This window comes from Notechis scutatus, chromosome Z (assembly GCF_049901735.1).
Source record: "Notechis scutatus isolate UNSWTSFEM ecotype Mainland chromosome Z, rNotScu1.2, whole genome shotgun sequence".
NCBI lineage: Eukaryota > Metazoa > Chordata > Lepidosauria > Squamata > Elapidae > Notechis > Notechis scutatus.
This window is the reverse complement of record NC_142025.1, coordinates 118,552,627-118,575,429: the sequence shown is the minus strand read 5'-3', so window position 1 is coordinate 118,575,429 and position 22,803 is coordinate 118,552,627. Positions and strand designations below refer to the sequence as shown.

At 44.9% G+C, this 22,803-nt stretch overlaps 2 protein-coding genes and 1 long non-coding RNA gene across 3 annotated transcripts in view; all 3 read right to left on the bottom strand.

Annotated features, from left to right (window-relative positions):
• TGM1 (transglutaminase 1) overlaps window positions 1-13,768 on the bottom strand; it is a 56,370-nt gene extending 42,602 nt beyond the window's left edge. The window contains exon 1 of the mRNA XM_026689294.2: window positions 13,667-13,768. Within this exon, the coding sequence (XP_026545079.1) occupies window positions 13,667-13,673 (7 nt within the window). The 5' untranslated portion in view covers window positions 13,674-13,768. The remainder of the gene's footprint in view (window positions 1-13,666) is intronic.
• Window positions 13,769-18,755: 4,987 nt separating this feature from the next.
• Window positions 18,756-20,208, bottom strand: LOC148129183 (uncharacterized). Its single transcript, XR_015745676.1, has 2 exons — window positions 20,063-20,208; window positions 18,756-18,952 (listed from the first exon to the last, which is right to left on the bottom strand). It is a non-coding gene; the product is annotated as an uncharacterized LOC148129183 (long non-coding RNA).
• A 736-nt stretch (window positions 20,209-20,944) lies between these two features.
• Window positions 20,945-22,803, bottom strand: part of RABGGTA (Rab geranylgeranyltransferase subunit alpha) — a 29,234-nt gene continuing 27,375 nt past the window's right edge. The window contains 4 exon segments of the mRNA XM_087945723.1: window positions 20,945-21,066; window positions 21,068-21,183; window positions 21,298-21,385; window positions 22,508-22,621. Coding sequence (XP_087801849.1) covers window positions 21,034-21,066; window positions 21,068-21,183; window positions 21,298-21,385; window positions 22,508-22,621 — 351 coding nt within the window. The 3' untranslated portion in view covers window positions 20,945-21,033.

The window sequence follows — 22,803 nt, the reverse complement described above, 5'->3', positions numbered from 1 at the left end:
TTTGGCCGCTTGGCAAGCGATTCATCTTTATGACGGTTGCAGTGTCCCAGGGTCAGGCGATCCCCTTCGGCAACCTTCTGAGCCAGATTGGCTTAACAACCGTGTAACTCGCTTAACAATGGCAATAATTCACTTAATGGTCATACAAGGTCGTAAAATGGGGCAAAAATCAGCAACGGTCTCACTTAACGTACATTTTGAGCTCAATTGCAGTCGTAAGTTGAGGACTAACTATATGGTTGTAACGCATGGCAATTGTTCACCAGGTCGCCACGTGAGCCTGGAATTACGGTTGTAGATCGTGGGTCGTTAAGTGGGTCATCATGTGACCATGTCCAATTTTATGACTGGTCGTTAAGCGAACCAATTTTCCCTAAGGGGTGGTGTGTTTTTTTGCCAGGAATCAGCAGTAAATAACAAAAAAATATTGAAAATTGCAAATGGCCGTTAACTGTGAATCAGTGGCCAAGGGCCCAAAATGTGATCATGTCATTGTGTGTGTGTGTGTTCATTCGGCCATCAGAACTCTGAAAATGGGAGGTAAATAACTTTGGGGATGTCTGTCATAGGCTTGAATGGTCACTAAGTGAGGACTACCTATATTACTTTGCTGTGTGGAGTAGAATAGAAAGGAGATAGCCCCTGAGCATGAACAGAGTGCTTTTTGCTCAATGCAAACATAAGTGCGCATGCAACAAAATGGTATCCACCTCTCCGAGGCTTTGAATCTTGCAGAAAACCTGACCGACAATTAAATATGCCTTTTGTATTAATTTTTTAGTCTCTCGATGCAGAATATTGAAAAACCTCTGATCGCGTGGCATTATTGTGTAAACATATCACAACCGGAGAGGACTGTACAGTACTGTGATAATCCCATTTTGGGTAAAACTCTTAATGAAAGCCTTAATTTAATGAATTTGTTTAGAATAGAATTCTTTATTGGCCAAGTGTGATTGGACACGCAAGGAATTTGTCTTCGGTGCATAAGCTCTCAGTGTACATAAAAGAGATAAAGTGATTAGATCATGATCATAAATACATTCATCATGCATCATAGGATACAACACTCAGCGATAGTCATAGAATACTAAGTAAGCAATCAGCATAAATTAGGAAACTAAATAAAACAATATTAATCGTAAAAGATACAAGCAACAAAGCTATATAATCACAAGTAGAAAAGGAGATGGGTCACAGGAAGGACGGGAAGGATAATAGTAATAAATAGTTAAATATATGATCCTAATGTATTGTTTGAATGTTTGATAGTGCGCTTTAATTGGATGTCTTTAGAGTTGCATTTAGTAAAGAGTGCGGCATGCATGTTTAATCTATCTATATAAAAGCAACATACCACTCACACATCATCACAAAATTTCCAGAACCATACAAATTTGAAATTTGGCATGTATGTTCCTCTTGGCTTCTAGGTGCTCACTAAGAAAGGATTTTTCAAAATGACCATCAGAGCATTAATTGTTGTTGTTGTTTTTATTATTATTATTATTAACACGCTCTGATGCTAAGCAGTTCTACTCCCCCTCCCCACCTGAAAAGAAATCTGTTCCAAATGCAAAACACAAGCAGAGGAGAGGAGTTCCAGTTTCGGTTTCAGAGCACCAACAGTTGAGCTAAGCCACGCCCAGGCTCCTTGCAGTCTCCTTCTTGCTCACCCAGCAAATACTGTTTCAGTTTCCAAACAGCCCTCAACTCTCTCACACTGGCAGGATGCTACCCAGATGAATACCGATGGATGCTGGTAGGCAGAGGCAGAATTTTTTCGCCCTTATTTTCCTCCCAAAAAACTAAGCCCAGTCACATAGTAGTGTAAGAGTAGAGTAGAATAGTAGTTATGTAGCAAAGCATGGGTATCGTGCTAGTGAATAAATAAGTGCATAAAATAAAAATTTAAAACATGAAAGATGGGGGTTATTCTTTCCATAACTGCCTTCCGAACACGGATTTTATTCCTTTTTTTATAAGCCAGCGTAACAAGGCTTATGGGATGTATAGGTAGTCCTCAACTTACAATGGCCAACAAGCCCCAAATTTCTGTTGCTAAGTGAGACATTTGTCCAGTGACTTTCACTCCCTTTTACAACCTTTCTTGCCACCGTTGTTGAGTTAGGGACACGGTCGTTAAGTGAATTTGGCTCCTCTAATTGCCTTTGCTTGCCATAAGGTTGCAAAAGGGGATCACGCGACCCCAGGACATGACAACCGTTGTAAATGCGAGCCGGTTGCCAAACCTCTGGATTTCGATCACACGACTGCAGGGAATGCTGCAAGTGTGAAAAACAGTCCTAACTAAGCCACTTTTTTTTCAGTGCCATTGTAACTTTGTAACGGTCACTAAATGAAGTGTTGTAAGTTGAGGACTACCTGCATAGATAAATAAACCAAGGAATTGGAGCCAGCCAGATACAGAGATGGGAAAACTATAGGTGGAATTAAGAGTACAGTAAAGACTTAGTTTCTGCTAGGACAGCTTGGCGGGCTGGAGAATTCTGGGAGTTGAAGTCCACAAGTCTTAACGTTGCCAAGTTTTGGGGGACCCCCGTGCTAGGAAATTCAAATGACCTTCCAGAGATGTTGGAGAACATCTGGCGATGGGCAGACTTTCCTCAGCTTGACTCAAACACTGCCCGTCAGATGTTTGAAGCATCCATGGATGCGTCGTATAAGGGGCGGTTGGATGCAGCTGGGGAGGCTTGCAAAATCTCTGGATGAAAGCCAGAACGGAGGACGGGGAAGAACGAGACGCCAACCCTGCCCAGAGATATTATGCGAGGATGATTTGTTGATTAAGACTTATTTGTCGCTATAAATTCCATCTTACACCCACAATGTGTCAGCAGTTGGTACTTTTGCTGAGTTTGTGGAGGTTTACACAGCACACAAAACCAGAAAACTTGGTTTATCTGCACCAGAGCTACACAAAACACGGTGCCCAACACAAAGGAAATTACAGTAGATTATGGTTTAGGTGAGTTTAGACCAGGGAGTCTCCAATCTTGGCCACCTTAAGGCTTGTGGACTTCAACTCCCAGAATTCTCCAGCCAGTGTAGGCTACCAAATGGAGTCCATGGTGAAATTTCCTCCCGTTCTCCTTCCAATTTATATTTTTCCATGAATAGAAAAACACTATTTTCCCTTAAACTTTGTTTTCTTAGAGCCATATCGAATGATTTTCCCTCTGAGTTTTATTTTTATTTCATTTTTTGGAAACTTTAAAGGGAAAGGAAGAGGGGTTATTACTTTATTTATTGTATTTATTTGTCAAGCATGTATTGGTTAACAGATATAATTAGAAGATGATTATGATTACATGAAATTATATTGCATGAAATTATATTGGACCCTTGTGACTTTTAGATGGCCCTTTGCGAAATCTCAGATTTGAATGTCCCCTTGAGCAGATCTGACTATTTGGGCCTCCTCACTTTATTTTTATTTATTAATAAATTTATATGCCACCCACCTCACTTTCAAGCAACTTTTGTTACCTCCTGACAGTTTCCTATTTTTCCAAACAAGGGATTCACTCTTTCCTTCTCACCGCCTTGCTTGCTGGAGAAGATATAACTTGATTTCCATCCTCAATTCCAGATTTCTAAGAAGCCTCTTGGGAACTTGGCCACCGCTTGGCATCAGATTATCCGTCTGCTCCATCCTACCACATATCCCATCTTCTTCCTTTAAAACCACCTGGTAAATTATTATTTTTTATTTTTTTTTATCCCACGGTAAATTAGATTTTTATTTTCCTTGTGAGATTCTTTTCATCAAATGATGTTCTCTCACTTCACCATCAGTTTCCAACGGTCCCTGCCAGGGGAATTCGGAGGACAACCAAAACCAAAAACTGCAGGGGGAGCCCAATTGGCCCCTTCCTCACTTTAAGCGGGATGTAGGACCTCAACCAAAAAGACCAACGTCAACCTCACTTTTGGCACTTCTTTCCGCAGTAAAATATATAGAATATTCTTTACTAGCTGATAACCCGGCGTTGCCCTGGTATTTATTTATCCTAATCCTGTATTATACAGGAAAAGCCCTGATTTCAGTGACCTGGAACAAACATAATTTCTAATGTTGGATTAAGAAGAAGGAGGAGGAGGAGGGGAAGGAGGAGGAGGAGGAGGAGGAGGAGAGAAGGAGAGAAGGAGAGAAGGAGGAGGAGGAGGAGGAGGAGGAGGAGGAGGAGGAGGAGAAGAAGAAGAAGAAGAAGAAGAAGAAGAAGAAGAAGAAGAAGAAGAAGAAGAAGAAGAAGAAGGGGGAGGAGGAGGAGGAGGAAGGGGAAGAAGAGGAAGAAGAGGAAGAAGAGGAGGAAGAGGAAGAGGAAGAGGAAGAGGAAGAGGAAGAGGAAGAAGAAGAAGAAGAAGAAGAAGAAGAAGAAGAAGAAGAAGAAGAAGAAGAAGAAGAAGAAGAAGAAGAAGAAGAAGAAGAAGAAGGATTCTGTAGTTGAGAGTCCTATAAGAATTATTTTGTGTGGTTTTGTGTTTCTAACAGGTCACAGCCTGGAGTAAGATGGGCATTCTTTAAATTTGATAAATAAAATAAAATAATGATGACTTCCCCTTGTCTCGAGATTCAGAGGCTCCAACCAGCCATAGCTGCTCGTGCGCCATGCTAAAAAATTCCCCCCTCCTCCTTGCAAATCTTGCTCAATCCCCACCGAGGCAGTCCAGAAGATCGTGGCCACTGTCTAGTGACAGTGAGTTCCCAAGGATAATTATGCATTCCATTGGACGCTCCCTGGGTTTTCTGTGGCAGGCATCACTTAAGCAACGCAAGGCGAGTTCTTGGAAGCGGCCCTGCCCAGGACTCCTTGTAGAGGCTGAGTTTTCCAACAGGTGAAGTTTTGACACGGGTTTTGTGAGGTAAAGTTAAGAGCCAAAGCAGCGACGTATTAGGAACAGCCGGTTCTGGAGTTCTCAGGCTTGGTAAACTGGGAGTCCATTCTCTGCTCTTCCTCCTAAAACGCTATATTGTGGTTTCTTTAAAGCAGCACCATTAAACTAGCATCCCACAACTGTGTCGATCACCAAAAGTTGCAGTTAGCAAACCTTAATGACAGGGTTCGGCCGACGTGATAAGTCAAACCAGAGTAACCACAAGTTTGTTTTTAAATGTTTTTTTTTTTAAATGCAGGCGTACTAACGCCTCTCTGTTTATTCAAAGGATCCCTTTTAGTAACCGGCCTGAACCGAGCTGGGGAAGAAAGGGTGGCTTTTAAAAACGGGGTGTTCTCTTAAGGCGCGGTACCCGATTTCTATCATCGGATGGATATTAAAACAGCTGAGAGCGCAAAATTAAATTGGCTCTTTTGCACGACAGATTTTTCTGCTCAATATTTACTGAGAGGCAAGCCCTCGCCTTACAACAGTTCCTTTAGTGGCCATCGGAAGTTCGAACGGCCCTGGGGAAAAAAAAAAAGGGACTTTTGTTCATTTTTCACACTTAACTACCATTGCAGCATCCCCCGCGGCTACGTGATCAACATTTGGAGGCTTAGCAAGTGACTCGTATTTATGACGGTTGCAGTGTCCCTGGGGGTGTGTGTGTGTCACATTATCCTCTCTTGCGGCCTTCTGACGAGCGACGTCAATGGGGAAGCTGGATTCACTTAATGATGGTGTTACTAACTTAACAGCTGAAGGGATTCACTTAACATTGGAACCTGTTCTATAGGCCTATATGGCCTATAGGCTTGTCTGTCTGTTTGTCTGTCTGTCTGTCTATCTATCTATTTCTGTCTGTCTCTCTTTATATATCTATATCTATTTCTGTTTCTCTTTATATATCTATATCTATTTCTCGGTCTCTCTCTGTCTATTTCTACATCTGTCTGTCTGTATTTCTATATCCTATCTATCTATCTATCTATCTCTCTCTCTCTCTCTCTCTCTCTCTCTCTCTCTCTCTATTTTTGTTTGTCTATTTCTCTCTCTCTCTCTCTCTATATATATATATATATATATATATGTCTATTTGTCTATCTGTCTGTCTATGTATCTATGTATCTATCTATGTATCTATCTATCTCTATCTATCTATCTATCTATCTATCTATCTATCTATTTCTGTTTGTCTATTTCTCTCTATTTCTGTCTGTCTGTCTGTCTATCGCTATTTCTGTTTGCCTCTATTTCTCTCTCTCTCTCTCTCTCTCTCTATCTATATCTATCTATCTATCTATCTATCTATCTATCTATCTATCTATCTATCTATCTATATATATATATAATTTTCTTAAGTTTTCGCGGGTACTTACATGTATGGCATTCAGCTTTGTTCGGGTATTTTCCCACGTCATTATAGTTGTGCTTTTAAAGTTGTAGCAACATTTCGGCAGAATCTCATCTGCCATCATCAGGCTTCTGTATAGTGTTCTATATATATATATATAGAATGGTCACTAAATGATGGTGGTAACCATACATATACATATACATATACATATACATATACATATACATATACATATACATATACATATACATATACATATACATATACATATACATATACATATACATATACATATGGTTACCACCATCATTTAGTGACCATTCATGGTGACTACAGCATGAAAAAAAAGTGACGAATGTCTGGTCCTCGCACTTACGACCATCTCAGCATCAAAATTTGGGTGCCTGGCAGAAAAGGTCCATTTGCAACCTTCCCAAGCAAAGTCAATGGGAAAAAGTCAGATTCATTTAACAACCCTGCGATTCACTTAGCAACTTCAGGGATTAACTTAACAACCGTGACAGAAAGGTCATAAAACAGGGCCCGGACTCGCTTAACAACTTCTTCGGAAATTCTGACCCCCAATAATGGCCGCAAATCGAGGACTAAACGCTCTTTTTTTCTTGTCTGATTGTTTAACCCTTGCCCAGATTTTTAAGGGCTCGAGATAATACAGGGGTAAAACAAAATATTCTCCCCCCCAAAAAAACCTTCCTCCATTTCTAACAAGACAAGTGGAGCTTTCTGTTTGGTCCTTCTGCACATCCTCAGAGGCACCATGGCTTTCTGTACCCGGGCAGCTTTCTCAGTTCAAACCGGGCCAGCTGAATCCATGGGAATTTTTGTGCCTGATGGATGGGTTGAAATGAGCTGAGACAGGAAGCGAAAATCTCGCCTGGGGGAGATATGGAGGGGGAGAAGGAATGTTTGGGAAGCTCCGGAAGAAGGTTACTCATCTGCCATTGTGCCCCACCCTGGCCCTTGTCACCACCTATGAGGGCAGTGCCATCGAGGGCAGTGCCCACATGGGTAGCGAACCAGTTAGTCTGGGAAAGGTGTTTCTGGTTGAACCATGCATACGGTTTTTCAATCTTAGCAACTTGAAGCCAGGTGGACTTCAACTCCCAGAATTCCCCAGCCAGCATAGAATTCTGGGAGTTGAAGTCTACCCATCTAAAAGGTTGAGAAACACTGCAATAACATAATGAAGCCAGCTGGAGAATTCTGGGAGTCCAGTCTACCCATCTAAAAAGTTGAGAAACACATGGCATTAACACAATAAAGCTACACTCAACTGGCTGGGGAATTCTGGGAGTTGAAGTCCAACCATCTCAAAGTTGCGAAACACCTCAACAATATTAAAGTTACTAAGCCGGCTAGGGAATTCTGGGAATTGAAATCCACCTATCTCAAAGTTTCGAAACACTGAATTAACACAATAAAACTTCTCAACTGGCTGGGGAATTTTGGGAGTCCACCCATCTAAAAAGTTGAGAAACCCCGAATTAACACAATAAAACTACTCAACAGCCTAGGGAATTCTGGGAGTTGAAATCTACCCCTCTAAAAGGTTGAGAAACACTGCAATAACATAACGAAGCTACTAAGCCAGCTGGAGAATTCTGGGAGTCCAGTCTACCCATCTAAAAAGTTGAGAAACACATGGCATTAACACAATAAAGCTACACTCAACTGGCTGGGGAATTCTGGGAGTTGAAGTCCAACCATCTCAAAGTTGCGAAACACCTCAACAACATATTAAAGTTACTAAGCCGGCTAGGGAATTCTGGGAATTGAAATCCACCTATCTCAAAGTTTCGAAACACTGAATTAACACAATAAAACTTCTCAACTGGCTGGGGAATTTTGGGAGTCCACCCATCTAAAAAGTTGAGAAACCCCGAATTAACACAATAAAACTACTCAACAGCCTAGGGAATTCTGGGAGTTGAAGTCTACCCCTCTAAAAGGTTGAGAAACACTGCAATAACATAACGAAGCTACTAAGCCAGCTGGAGAATTCTGGGAGTCCAGTCTACCCATCTAAAAAGTTGAGAAACACATGGCATTAACACAATAAAGCTACACTCAACTGGCTGGGGAATTCTGGGAGTTGAAGTCCAACCATCTCAAAGTTGCGAAACACCTCAACAACATATTAAAGTTACTAAGCCGGCTAGGGAATTCTGGGAATTGAAATCCACCTATCTCAAAGTTTCGAAACACTGAATTAACACAATAAAACTTCTCAACTGGCTGGGGAATTTTGGGAGTCCACCCATCTAAAAAGTTGAGAAACCCCGAATTAACACAATAAAACTACTCAACAGCCTAGGGAATTCTGGGAGTTGAAGTCTACCCCTCTAAAAGGTTGAGAAACACTGCAATAACATAACGAAGCTACTAAGCCAGCTGGAGAATTCTGGGAGTCCAGTCTACCCATCTAAAAAGTTGAGAAACACATGGCATTAACACAATAAAACTACACTCAACTGGCTGGGCAATTCTGGGAGTTGAAGTCCAACCATCTAAAAGGTTGCGAAACACCGCAACAACATATTAAAGTTACTAAGCCGGCTAGGGAATTCTGGGAATTGAAATCCACCTATCTCAAAGTTTCGAAACACTGAATTAACGCAATAAAACTTCTCAACTGGCTGGGGAATTTTGGGAGTCCACCCATCTAAAAAGTTGAGAAACCCTGAATTAACACAATAAAACTACTCAACAGCCTAGGGAATTCTGGGAGTTGAAGTCCACCCCTCTAAAAGGTTGATAAACACTGCAATAACATAACGAAGCTACTAAGCCAGCTGGGGAATTCTGGGAGTCCAGTCTACCCATCTAAAAAGTTGAGAAACACATGGCATTAACACAATAAAGCTACACTCAACTGGCTGGGGAATTCTGGGAGTTGAAGTCCAACCATCTAAAAGGTTGCGAAACACCGCAACAACATATTAAAGTTACTAAGCCGGCTAGGGAATTCTGGGAATTGAAATCCACCTATCTCAAAGTTTCGAAACACTGAATTAACGCAATAAAACTACTCAACTGGCTGGGGGATTCTGGGAGTTGAAGTCCAATCATCTCAAAGTTGAGAAACACTGTTTAACATAACAGAGTGAACGTTTTACTTTTCTCCACCTCCTCTTTGCAAGACCCCCGTGCCTTTACAGAGCAGGCAGGAATCCAACCAGGGAAAACTATTTTTCGTTCTTCCCAGGCGGGAGGTAAAAGCTGCCTGTCTCGAACCTTTCATCCCAAGAGACCTGTTTGAGGAGTACACCAGCTTTCAGCAAACCGGTTTCCCAGGGAGGATCCTTGGGAAGGCAAACCACACAGTTCTCACGCAAAGAAAAATATGGACATTTGCTGAATTTTAAAAGAGTCACCTCACCGGGGTGGGGTTTTGTATGTTGGGGAGGTGGATTTAAAAATAACTTCATGGGAGGCCATGAAAATTTGTGGCTTGTTTTTGGAGGGTGCCGGAATGGAGTCTCCAAGGAAGGGTCCCTCATGGGTGGCTGGCACTGTGATCAGGAGCAATCTATCTTATTTGCCACGATCAAGCTGATCTAGGAAGTGCCACACTCTATAGTGTTCAATCTGGTCGGTTTATTCAGACAGTAAATTTTTATATTTTTAATGTACTGAATGTGTTGGCCAGCTCAGTGCTTCTTTGAATCCAGCGATATATGGGCAACTATACAGATTAAATAAATTAAATTTATTGATTTGTTTGGTTGTGGCTTGCAAACCAGGGTTTGGCGGCTTTACCTGATTGTGGTTTACTCGACGAACCAATTATGGTTTACTCGACAAACCAGTGTTAAGTGAGACATGTTTGTTTAAGCACTATGAGAGGATAAAGTCTGGCACATTCTAGAAAGGAAGAAAAATCTGATAACATCAAGCAATCCACTCAGTTCATCAGCTTCCTACTTTCTACGCAAGAATGATTTCATGTGCAAGACTCTGTTTTGGAAAACAGGCCATTGCGTCGAAAGAGCTCCTCTGGACACGAGGAAAGTATGTTTCTTTTTGTAATGATATTTCTGGAAGATGATGTCCTGGACCAGAGGTGCGGAACGGTGGCCCCCTTATGACTTGTGGACTTCAACTCCCAGAATTCCTGACTGGAATTGGCTCAGGAATTCTGGGAGTTGAAGTTCACAAGTCTTAAAGCGGCCACCATTCTCCACTCCTGCCCTGGATAAAAGCCCCATTTACAATTTGAGAGATCCAGGTGTGATTGTGAGCTGAATGGCAAAGTGAAAAATCAATTTTAAAAACTCTTCAAGCCTACACACCACACACACACACACACACCAAGGTTGTCTCCTTCTGGGCCCTTAAAATGGACACCTCTCCCCTCCAATATCTGCAGAGTAATGAATTAATATTGAAGTTCAGGATTAACCTGTTTAGACATTCTTAGCGTGACTTTAAAAAAATGTGCCCATTTTACAGGCATTCTTCATTTAGTGACCACTGCTCGGTTATTAAACAAAACAGTCCCTAAGCGAAGGCGTGGTTCCCTTGGTTTTCCTCTGCGTTACAGACTTGCAAAGGTTGTAGATGAGAAGACTGGTCACCACATTCCTTTTTCATCCCCTCTCGTGACTGTAAACGGTCGCTAAATGAGGACCACCTGCAGGAGGATCCAACCAAGGTTGTCGGCAGGGTCAGGAAAGGGCAAACACCATCCAAACCATTCAAGTCCAATTTGTTAAAATATTTTCAACCAAGTCAAAAAGGACTTTTCTTTCGACTCCAAAAACAAATATTTGGGTGCAAGACGAATTTGAGGAGAAAGAGAAAATTATCCTATCTGTGCACAAGAATTTTTTGCACGTTGAAATTTTTCTGGTACCAAATGGTCTCAAACCCAGGGTCACACCTGAAAATCTCTTTATCAGCGGTCTCAATGGAAGGTCTGTTTGTGGGCTTTGATTCTCTGAAGCCATCATCAATCCTGGTTTGTACAAGAAGATCCTGCCCCTGAATCCCTCCTAAAAATCACCAGACTCCTACAAACTTCATAGTGGGACGGGTGCATTGAGGTAATCCAATCCAACCCTCCAGATTTATGTCACCAATTAACCAGAATTAACTAGTGGAACAGTTTGCCAACAAAAGTTGCGGAGGCTCCATCACTGGAGGTTTTAAAGAAGAGATTGGGAAGTCATTTGTCTGGAATGATGTAGGGACTCCTGCCTGAGCAAGGGGTTGGACTAGAAGACCTCCAAGGGTCCCTTCCAGCTGTATTCTGATTGATTGAAGCATGCCCACAATAGACAGGTGGGTCTTGCTATCAATGGCCCATAGGTCTTCCGTACTTTAAACCAGAATTAATTTCCCTAGAATTTAAACTTGAATTCGTGTCATGTACTCCAAAAATAAATACGAGGATGGGGTGAAGGACAACATGAAATCTCCAAAATGGGGAATTTCCCCCCCACACACTTTGCTTTGCACAAGACTGGCAATGAAACGAAGGCAAAAAGCTCGCAGCTTCGTTCACACAACATGGAAAATCTGGAAGCTTCCTTTCCTGACAAACCGTTGTTATTCATTGTCAGAAACTTTTCCTGCAAAATTCCAGTTTTTTAGTTTTTTTTTTAAAATCATCATAGATCAGTGTTTCTCAACCTTGGAAACTTGGAAGGGTGGACTTCAATGCCCAGAACTCCCAACTTTAAGACGGGTGGACTACAAAACCCTTGCTGGCTGGGCAATTGTGGGAGTTGTAGTCCCCCCCATCTTAAAAGTTGGGAGTTCTGGGCATCAAAAGTTCCCAAGGATGTGAAACACTGTTTATAGACCAACACATCACTTCTCCTCCGGCAATATTCACACAGTTTGGTGCCACAAGCCAGCAAGCCTCCCCTTTGGCTTGTCAAGGGTCCTTGGAGGTCTTCTAGTCCAACCCCAATTTCCAACCTACGACAATTATTTGGTATATCCGCAACAACAGGCACTCACCTCCAAACTCGCTCAACCAGGCCCTTTAGGATCTGCTATCTTGAGTTAAGTAAGTGTCAGCTCGTGGGTTGCTTAACCCGTTTGGTCTTGCGCGAACCGGGAGAGCCCACGGATTTGTCCCCGATAGGTTCGGGGTTCGGATCCAGCGCTGTCTTGCCAAAGCTCCGCCCCACCCGTGTTTTCACAAGTCCCTGCTCCGTTCGGGAGCGGATTCTGGAGAACCCGGCCTGCCTTGCGGGGTTGTTGAGAATCGAAACTCACCTCCACCTGCGGGCACGACTTTGGGACCTCCAAAGTCCCGTTCCGACGCCCAGAGGGAGGCAGGTTCCCCCTTCTGAAGCCTCGAGAGAGACTCTCCTTTTCAGCCCCAGGGGGTTCAAGCACCTCCGCACTACAACTCCCATCTTCCAGATGATGGGCGCTGTAGTGCTGCCCTCCCCGTCGGTTCGCGTGCGCTGGATTCGCAAGCACGGGGGTCGCGCCCGGCGACGCGCGTTTGTAACAACAGCCGCTTTGGCTCCTAACTTTCAGTCCTGACCCACTGCTGGCCCACTGGTGGGATTAAAGAGACCCCCCTTTTGGGGTTCTGCTCCCACTCCCCACATCTCCCCTTCTCTGCTGCCTTCGTCCCATTCCCTTGTTTCTCCGGAATTTCTTTCAACCCCAAACTTCTTCGCAACTCCTCAAGGTGTTTTTTTTTAAACTCCTCACACCTGCCCGACATCCATTGCCTGCTCTAGGCGGCCCCGGATACCTGTGCGCACAGCTGGAGACACCTTGGAGCTCCCAGCTGCTAAAGGTTCCCTCCCTGGTCCATTCCTTCCTTCCTTCTTACCTACCTACCTACTTTCTTTTCATCTTTCCTTCTCTCCTTCCTCTCTCCTTTTCCCTTTCCTTCCTCCCTCTCTCCCCTTTTCTCTTCCCCTTTTCCACCTACTTATCTACTTTCTTTTCTTCTTTCCTTCCACTCTCCACCTTCCTTCCTCGCTCTCTCCCTCCCTTCCCCCCTCCTCTATTTTCCACCTACCTACATACCTACCTACCGGTACCTTCCTTCCTTCCTTTTCCACCTACCTACCACCTACACTTCTTCCTTCCTTCCCTCCCTCCCTTCTTTCCTACCAACCTACCTATCCTTTCCTTCCTCCCTTCCCGCTCTTTTTCCACCTACCTACCTCTCCTTCCTTCCTTACCTGCCTTAACTACCTTACCTACCTACCTACCTCTCCTTCTCGTCTCAGATCTCTCAGCAACGACGCTCCTGTTTCTGCCCTCGACGACCCACTTCAGCCTCCCTCACCTTACGACGCCTCCTGCGACCTCACCTTCTGCAAAGTCGCATACGGGCAGAGAGGGAGAGATAGCGTCTGTGGGCTCCCTCCACCAACCCACCTGCCCCGGCGCCGGCCCGCAACTCACCTGGCATTGGGCGGCTCAGCAGCTCCGATGCGGCTCGTTTGGCCCCGGAACGCTCTGGAGCAGCGAGAGGGATGCGCAACTCCTGTCAAAAGTCTGGGGTGGAGCCCGCTGGGTGTCACAAATATGAGAAGCATCCGGGGAGGGGAAGGGAGGGCCAAGGCTGCTGGCCCCTCCCTCCCCCCGCGTGGAACTCCCCAGGCAAAGACCGAAGGGGGAGATCTTGGGAAGTTGAGTCAGAGGGTCAGCTGGGGGGTGCGGTGGGGTAGGACGAACTCCCTGGCCCCGCAGACAGGAGGATGAGAAGGGAAGGTTAGTCAGAAAGGGGGCAAGAGTGTAAGGGGCTTGCACTAATGACAGGTATTTTTACCCCCATGTATTACCCCCAACCTATATTTCTACAATGGGGAGGGGTCTGAATGAAGAAAAATAAAAATAATCAACCCCCCCCCTCCCAAATTCCCTATAATCTTTGATTGGGATGTTTTTTGCCTATGAAAGAGAAACTTTTGGAACTTTTTTTTTTTAAAAAAAACTTCTTTTCAAACTTCTTTCAAACTCCCCGCCTTGCCCCCCCACACCCAAACTTTTCAAGCTTCTTATGAAACCGTTGCAATCTTCTTTTCAAACTTTGGAAACCTTTTAAAAACTTTTTTTTTTTAAAAAAAAAAAACTTTTTGAAATCTTTCAAAATGTTTTCAAAAACTTTGAAAAAACAGATTCAAAGGTTTGAAAAAGCTCTTAAAGCTTTTTATAACTTTTAAACATTTTAAAACTTTAAAAGCTTTTAAACGTTTTTGAAAGTTTGGAGGCTTTTAAAAGTTTTTAAAAGTTTGGAGGCTTTTAAAAGTTTTTTAAAGTTTGGAAGCTTTTAAAAGCTTTTCAAAGTTTGGAAGCTTTTAAAACTGTTAAAACACTTTTTAAAACTTTATAAAACTTTTCCTTTCTGAATTAACCCTGCAGCTATTCCATGGCTCCCCATAAAAAGCCTGTAAGATAGGATCCTCTCTAACTAAGACTGTTCAAGGTTGAAGATGAGGTAGACTGTCTTGGAATGTGGAGGCTCCATACAGGCTGAGGGGCTGATAACCGCCTGACGTAGGTCCGACTGGGAAGACCCCTTTTGAAGGCTGGGGAGCAAAATTCCCCACTTTTCACTTTTGCTACATAAGCTGTTTCCCAGGGATTGCTAGGTCAGCTCAACAATGGAAGGAAAAGGAAAATAAAATTTATCAGAAGTGGGACTTTCTGCTCTTATATTGGGAAAGAATTGTGAGCAGCAGGGGAATTCTAGCCTGGCTAGGACACAGATAAGATATTAAATATATATACATACACATACATACATACATATATTATTTATGTAATTTATTTAATATGATATGATATATTGTATTTATTATATTTGTTATATATTTTTGTGGTCATAAGTGTGGAAAATGGTCATAAGTCACTTTTTTCGGTGCCGTTGTAACTCGGGTCAGTCATAAACGAATGAGTGTATATTGTATATTGACTACCAATAGTCAGGTCAATGCTTATCTGTCAAGAATTTTCTGCTGGGGTACCCTCTTGTTTTTTTAAAAATAAAACAGATTAACAGAGTTGGAAGGGACCTTGGTGGTCATCCAGTCCAACCCCACCCGCTACCGCCCTAGCAGGAGACCCCACACCATTTCTGACAAGAGGGCAGTCCGGTTTCTTCTTGAAAAGCTTCCAGAAATGACACTTCCCCTGCTCAAGCAGGAGATCCTTAATGAATAACGTAGTTGGAAGGGACCTCGGAGGTCATCTAGTCCAACCCCTCCCTGCCCAAGCAGGAGACCCTACACCCTTTCTGACAAGAGGGCAGTCTGGCCTCTTCTTGAAAAGCTTCCAGGGATGAAGCTCCCACAACTTCCAAAAGCAAAGTTGGTCCCGTTAATTTGCGAGGACGCTACGAAGATGATTCCGGACCGGTGGAGAATTCCCACGGTCAGTCACGGCTGCGTCGGCCTCGCCAACTTTCTTGCCCGAGTCGAGGGATGCGCTTGGCACATGAGAAGGCAGGGCGAGGAGCGGAAGCCAGCCTCTATTTTTTTTGGGGGGGTATCTACTGCGACATGATACGCCTGAGGGGACACCTTGCCACAGCTTTGCTGGTTGGGGAAATTACAAATCCAGTTCGACCAGCTGCTAACGGCAAGGAAAGCCAGTTGGGAAGCAGACAAGGCCGCGCCGGGCATAGGAAAAGCGAGTAAGGACAGGGCCATGGTGGGAGTCAGGATTGCTGAATTGTCAGAGTACGGAAGGGGCACCCCAAAGGTCGTCTAGTCCAACCCCGCCCCGGGCGAAAGCATTCTGGGAGAGATGGGCTATCCCGTGTCTTCAAGGCCCCCACCCTCAGGAGGGTTTTCCTTGCATTGATGGAAAAATCTAGATAGCTGCCACTTCTATCTTAGGTCCAGGCGGTTAGAGAGAGCTGGAGCCAGCTGGGGAGAGTCATACAGTGTTGTGGGGGAGGCAGTAAGAGGATATTTGTAGCGCAGGGTTGAACTGTGGGGTCCTTGGTGCTCTCTGAGCTTGGTGGTTTACTTGCAGACGTTTCATAACTGAACTAGGTAACATAATCAGTGCTAGAAGGGAGTGGGGTTTGCAAAGACGAGGAGAAGGAGGAGAGAAAAGAGGAGGAGGAGAGAGGAGGAAGAGAAGAGGAGAGAGAAGAGGAGGAAGAGAAGAGGAAAGAAGAAGAGGAGGAAGAGAGGAGGAGGAAAGAGGAGAAGGAGAGGAGGAGGAGGAGGAAGAGAGGAGGAGAGAGAAGGAGGAGAGGAGAAGAGAGAAGAAGAGGAGGAGGAGGAAGAAGAGAGGAGGAGAGAGAAGAGGATGATGATGATGAAGATGAGGAAGGATTGTGGGGTCCTTGGTACTCTCTGAACTTGCTTTTTTCTTGCACGCAATTTATGACCCAAACTAGGTGACGTCATCAGTGCTAGTAGGTGTCGATTGTGCAACATAACCCATGTTGCTGCATGCTGGGGTGTGCCGACCTCAAGGGATCCCAAGCAGAGGGAATTTGACTGGGCTGCCTTCTTGAGCAGGGGGTGGACTAGAAGACCTCCAAGGTCCCTCCCAGCTCTGTTATTCTGAATCTTGCAAGTATGAAAGTACCATTTTCCCAGCATCTACAGCCGGAGACACTTGGGAGGGTTTTGTTTCCGAGTCTCTCTCTTTCCCCCCCACCCATTATGCAGTTTTGGGCTCGGCTGACTCTTCCCTGACCGTTCCTTGGCATCCTCTCTTCACCTCGCCTCCCAAGGTCTGTCCTGCATACCATCACAGGGCGTGAAAGAGGGAAGTATGCTTAGCCAGTGGTGAGACTTACACCTTTGTTTTGGAAATGGCATCGCCTCTGGCCTGCGATGCGTAAAATGGAAGCCACCGCGGTTTGTGTTGGATTGATGTTTTACTGACAAAAGAAATAAAGGGTAGGCTTGTACAGATCTATTTCAAGCTATTTAGCTCTCACCTCAACCTTCCTGGGATTTGAACTCGAGCCTGGGTTGAACGCAAAAATATAGTTTGTCGCGAGAAGCAACCTGGAATTTAGCAGAACAATTAATCGGTGGGACTGATTGCCACTAGAAGTTGGGGCTTCAACACGGGAGGCTTTCAAGAAGAGATTGGACAACAGTTTGAAATGGGATAAGGTTTCCTGCCAGGGAAGGGGGCTGGACTAGAAGACCTTTAAAGTCCCTTCCAACTCTGTTATTCTGTCCTGTCAAAGCGACTGCCTGTGAAGACCCCTGGATTGGGGCTGAAACGGAAGCAGGAGGCTCCATCCTATAATTGGGTAAACCAGGTTGCCCGGACAAAAAACAACAACAATCAGAAGCTTCTTCGGTGACTTAAGATTTGTTTTTCACACTTAACAGCCATTGAGATATCCCCGCGGCCACGTGACCCAAATTCACACACTTGGGCTGCCGATTCATAGTTATGACGGCCACAGCATCCTGAGAGGTCACCTGATCCGCCCTTTTTTGTGATTTTTTTCCAACTGGCAAAGTCACACGGAGAAGCCAGATCTGCTTAACGACTGTATCCGACATTTAACCACCGCAGCGATTCACTTAACAACGGTGGCAAGGAAAGTAGTCAAACGGGACGAAGCTCGCTTCACCCTGTTTCTCACTGAGCCACATAAATTCGGGGCCCTGTTGTTGTCAGCGGAGGACCCCTTGTACATGCACTGATTCACTTAACAACAGTGGCAAGGAAAGTCATAAAACGGGGCGAAGCTCACTTCACCAATACCCTGAAGCTAAATGGGGAAGCCCGATTTGCTTAACGACCCGTGTTATTTATTGAACGACTACAGATTCGCTTTGCTGTGGTGGCAAGGGTGGTCTCGCTTAGCAGCAGATATTGGGGGGGGGGCTCCATTGTGGTCGTAAATCGAGGAATGCCTGTAAAAGAAGAGGAATGGCTTTCTTTCGAGAGCTCTCTCAAAAGCCAGACTTCAGTCCGTGAGGTCATTAACATTTCAGCCTTGAAATCCAGACGCTTTTTGATAAGAGGATGCGGAAGTGGAGGGCAAACTGACAGCTCGCGTCACCAAGGCGCTTCTGACACATCCCAGGATGGTGTGTGCAACCACTTCCCAGCACACCACACACACCCTTGTGCAGCAGAGGTGGCATAAACCCTGTGCGTGAACCCAGGGCGCACGCAACCGTCTGAATCATAACTCCCACCCAAAAGTGAAGCAAGGCCTGTATATTAAGAAACAAACCAAGGTGTCCGTTCTGAGGAAAAAACAACCACAAACGGGTGTTCAAAACAGATTTTCTGAAGCTGAGGCAGAGGGGGAAGTTGGGTGCAAAAGTTCAACATTACAGAATCATTGAGTTGGAAGGGACCTTGGAGGTCTTCTAGTCCAACCCCGTTTAAGCAGGAGATTCTATACCGTTTCAGACAAGTGGCTGTCCAGTCTCTTCTTAAACAACCTCCAGTGTTGGAGCACCCACAACTTCTGGTGGCAAGCAGTCCCACTGGTTAATTATTCTCACCGTTAGGAAGTTTCTCCTTAATTCCAGGTTGCTTCTCTCTTTGATTAGTTTCCATCCATTGTTTTTTATCCAGCTTTCAGGGGATTTGGAGACCCTCTTCTTTGGGGCAGCAGCCCCTCAAATAATGGAACATGGATATTATGTCACCCCAGTCCTTCTCTTTGTTAATCGAATAAGAGATTTGGAAGGCGCCTCATTGTTCTTCTGGTCCTTCCCTCCTCAAGTAGGAGACTCTATAGTACTGGAGAGACAGAGAGAGGGAGAGACAGAGAGAGAGAGAGAGAGAGAGAGAGAGAAAGAGACAGGCACACACACACAGAGAGAGAGAGACAGAGAGACAGAGACAGTGGGAGAGAGAGAGACAGACAGAGAGAGAGAGAGAGAGAGAAAGAGAGAGGAGAGAGAGAGAGAGAGAGAAAAGACAGAGAGACAGAGACAGGCACACACACAGAGAGAGACAGAGAGAGACAGAGAGAGAGAGAGAGGGAGATGGAGAGAGAGAGAGAGAGAGAGAGAGAGACAGAGAGGGAGACGGAGAGAGAGAGAGAGAGAGAGACAGAGAGAGAGAGAGAAAGAGAGAGAGAGAGAGAGAGAGAGAGAGAGACAGAGAGACAGACAGGCACACACACAGAGAGAGACAGAGAGAGACAGAGAGAGAGAGAGAGAGACACAGAAAGACAGAGAGAGATGGAGAGAGAGACGGAGAGAGAGACAGATAGATAGAGAAAGAGAGAGACAGAGACAGAGACAGAGAGAGATAGGGTAACAGAAGGAGACAGAAATAAAGAGACAGAAAGAGAGAAAAGAAAGAGATAAAGAGAGACAGTGAGAGAAAGAGACAGAAAAGAGAGATAGAAAGGGATGAGACAGAGGCAGAGAAAGAGGGAGGGGAACAGAGAGAGGCAGAGACAGAGAGACAGAGACAGAGACAGATAGGGTAACAGAGAGAAATAAAGAGACAGAAAGAGAGAAAAGAAAGAGACAGAGAAAGAGACAAAGAGAGACAGTGAGAGAGAGAAAAAGAGTCAGAAAAGAGAGATAGGAGGGAGGGAAAGAGATAAGGGGGAGGGGAACACAGAGAGGCAGAGACAGAGATCATACCACCCTTAGTCCTTCTCTGTTAGCTTGACCCCCGCTTCTTTGTGGCACCCCCAAATATTGGAACCCTGATATCCTGTCACCCCAATCCTTTTCATTAAACTAGACACCCCCAATTCCTGCAACCGTTCTTCATGTTTTACCCTAATCCCCTTCGTTGTTCTTCTCTGCACTCTTTCCAGAGTCTCAACATCTTTTTTTTTTACACTGTGGCGACCTAAACCGGATGCAAGTATTCCAAGTTTGGCCTCACCAAGGGATTACAAAGCGGTATTCACGTGGGTGGCTTGGGCTGGGGAATTCTGGGAGTTGAAGTCCACAGATCTTTAAAAGTTGCCAAAGGTTGGACACCCCCTCATTTTAAAGAAGAAAAGAAGAATAAAAACCAGCCGGTAGAAGCTGGAGGTTTCGTGACTTCTGGCTATAAATTGTTCAGGGGGATTAAAAGGCGTTCCCGCTTTTACCCCTTGCAGGCCCACACACGTTTCCCGAGAATTAACCTCATGCTTTGCAATATTAAAGGACTGCCTTTGTATCTGTACGTGTGTATACTTGTGCGCAACATTAATAATCTATCTATATAAAAGCGAAATACACTCACATATCATCACAAAACCTCCACAATCGTAAAGCCTACAAACTTGAAATTTGGTATGTGTGTTCCTCGTGGCTTCTAGGGGCTCGCTAAGAAAGGATTTTTCCAAGTGACTCTCAGAGCATTTAGAGTATTTCCTATATTATTATTATTATTAACACGCTCTGATGCTAAGGAGTTCTACTCCCCCTCCCCACCTGAAAAAAAGAAATCTCTTCCAAATTTAGAAAACACAAGCAGAGGAGTTTCAGTTTCAGAGCACCAAGCAGCTTTAGTACAGAACAGTTGAGCTAAGCCACGCCCAGGCTCCTTGCTGTCTCCTCCTTGCTCACACAGCAAATACTGTTTCAGTTTCCAAACAGCCCTCAACTCTCTCACACACTGACAGGACGCTAGCCAGATGAATACCCGATGGATCCCGGTAGGCAGCAGAGGCAGGATTCCCTCCCCCCTTATTTTCCTCCCCAAAAACTAAGCCCGACCACATAGTTTTGTGTGAAGCACCGATATCCAACTAGTAAAGAAATAAACTCACAGCACAAGGCCCTGTAGTTGGGGTGCTAAAAGCATTAAAAAATTGGCAAATAAATTAAGGGTCTCCAGCGCTGCTCCCCCCTCCCCCCAGGAAATCAAGTCAAGATGGTGGTCACATTGGGGAGTAAGCGTGACCAGCTCCGACTGAATGCCTGGAGTTTGGCACAGGGGGTTTCCTTGCAGGTTGAGCTGAACCAAGGCGGGGAACACAGCCAGAGTCCGGAGGGCAGAGGCTCGCTGGATGCCTGACGGTCGCAAAATGAGTTAAGGAGGGCTTGGGTCAGAGATACCCCAACCCACCACCTATCAATCATCCCAGCCGCCTTCAAGACCAGGCCTTGTCCCGCTGGCAAGGATACGGTTGTTACGGAGAGACAGTTCCTCCAGAGAAGGCAGAGGGGGCAGCCCTTCCAGGCTCTCAATCCGGTTGTCATCGGCCTCCATCACCTGGGGAGGGAAAATCGGAAGATATGTGGAGACCTGCACTTATGACCGTTTGCGGAACGGTCGTCTGAGGTTGGCAACGGCGCTGAAGAAAAACGGCCGTTTTTCGCCCTTAGGACCGTTACAGCATCCCCGCGGTCAAAATTCGGACGCTTGGCAACTGGCATGTACTTGTGACGGTCGCAAAGGGGTCCTGGGGTCTCCTTTTGTGACCTTCCGACGAGCGACGTCAAGGGGAAACCAGATTCGCTTCACAACCATGCGAGTCCCTTTTACCCCGGCAGTGATTCACTTAACAACGGTGGCAAGGAAGGTGGTTAAAAATGGGGCAAAACTCTCTTAAACGACTGTCTCGCTTAGCAACTGAATTTGTGGGCTATGTTGTGGCCATAAGTCGAGGACTACCTGTACAGCTCATTCGCTACAGGTAGTCTTCACTTAACAACAGGGACCAGAATTTCCACCGCTAAGCAAGATGGTCGTTCAACGAGTCATGCCTGACTTGATGGCTTTCCCCGTTGTTAAGTGAATCACTGCTGTTGTTAAGTGAATCATGCAAATCCAACTTCCCCATTGACTTTGCTCATCGGAAGGGGGGGACCATGTGACTGCAACTGTCATAAGTATGAGTCAGTTGCCAAGAGTTTGAATTTTGATCCTATGGGTATGGGGGATGATGGCTGTAAGTGTGAGGACAGATCCTAAGTCCCTTTTTTCCAGCACTGTCACTCCTTTGAACGGTTGCTAAATGAATGGTTTCCGGCTGGCAGGGGAATTCTGGGAGTTGAAGTCCTCACAAGCTGAGGAAACATTACTCTGTATGGAGGTTGAGAACTACGACTCCCAGAATTCCATGCCAGCTGGAAACCGTTCGTTTAGCGACTGGGTTTGCTGGGAATCGTAGTCCGGAAGTTTCTTCTGTCAAATGATCGCTGAATACGGGGAGGCTGCAATGGTCATAACTCTGAGGACTGATTAAGTCTCTCTCCCCGCCCCAGCTGTTGTAAATGTGAACATTCCCCCAAAAATAAATGCTTTTAACCTGAGGAGAACCTATACTCAGCCCAGAAAGCAAAGCAGTGGCTGATGGTTTCAAGACTCTGTTGATGGGAGGAGTGGTCTTACCTCGAGGCAACGCATCATGGCCAGTGTTGGAGGGAAGGATGAGAGAAGGTTATCGGAGAGGTTCAGGTGTGTGACCAGCAACAGGTGTTCCAAGTGGCACAGGCTGGTCAGGCCCTAAGAAAAGCCAAATAAATAAATAAATAAATCAGAATTTCTTACTGTGACTTTAACTGTTGAATCCTGTCCAACTCTTTACCTGACTTTATAGGCAGGTAAAACCTACTCACCTATCAATCAGTTGCTGGCATGCTTTTAAATGTTTTTAATATCAATATTTAATAGTTTTCATATTTTTA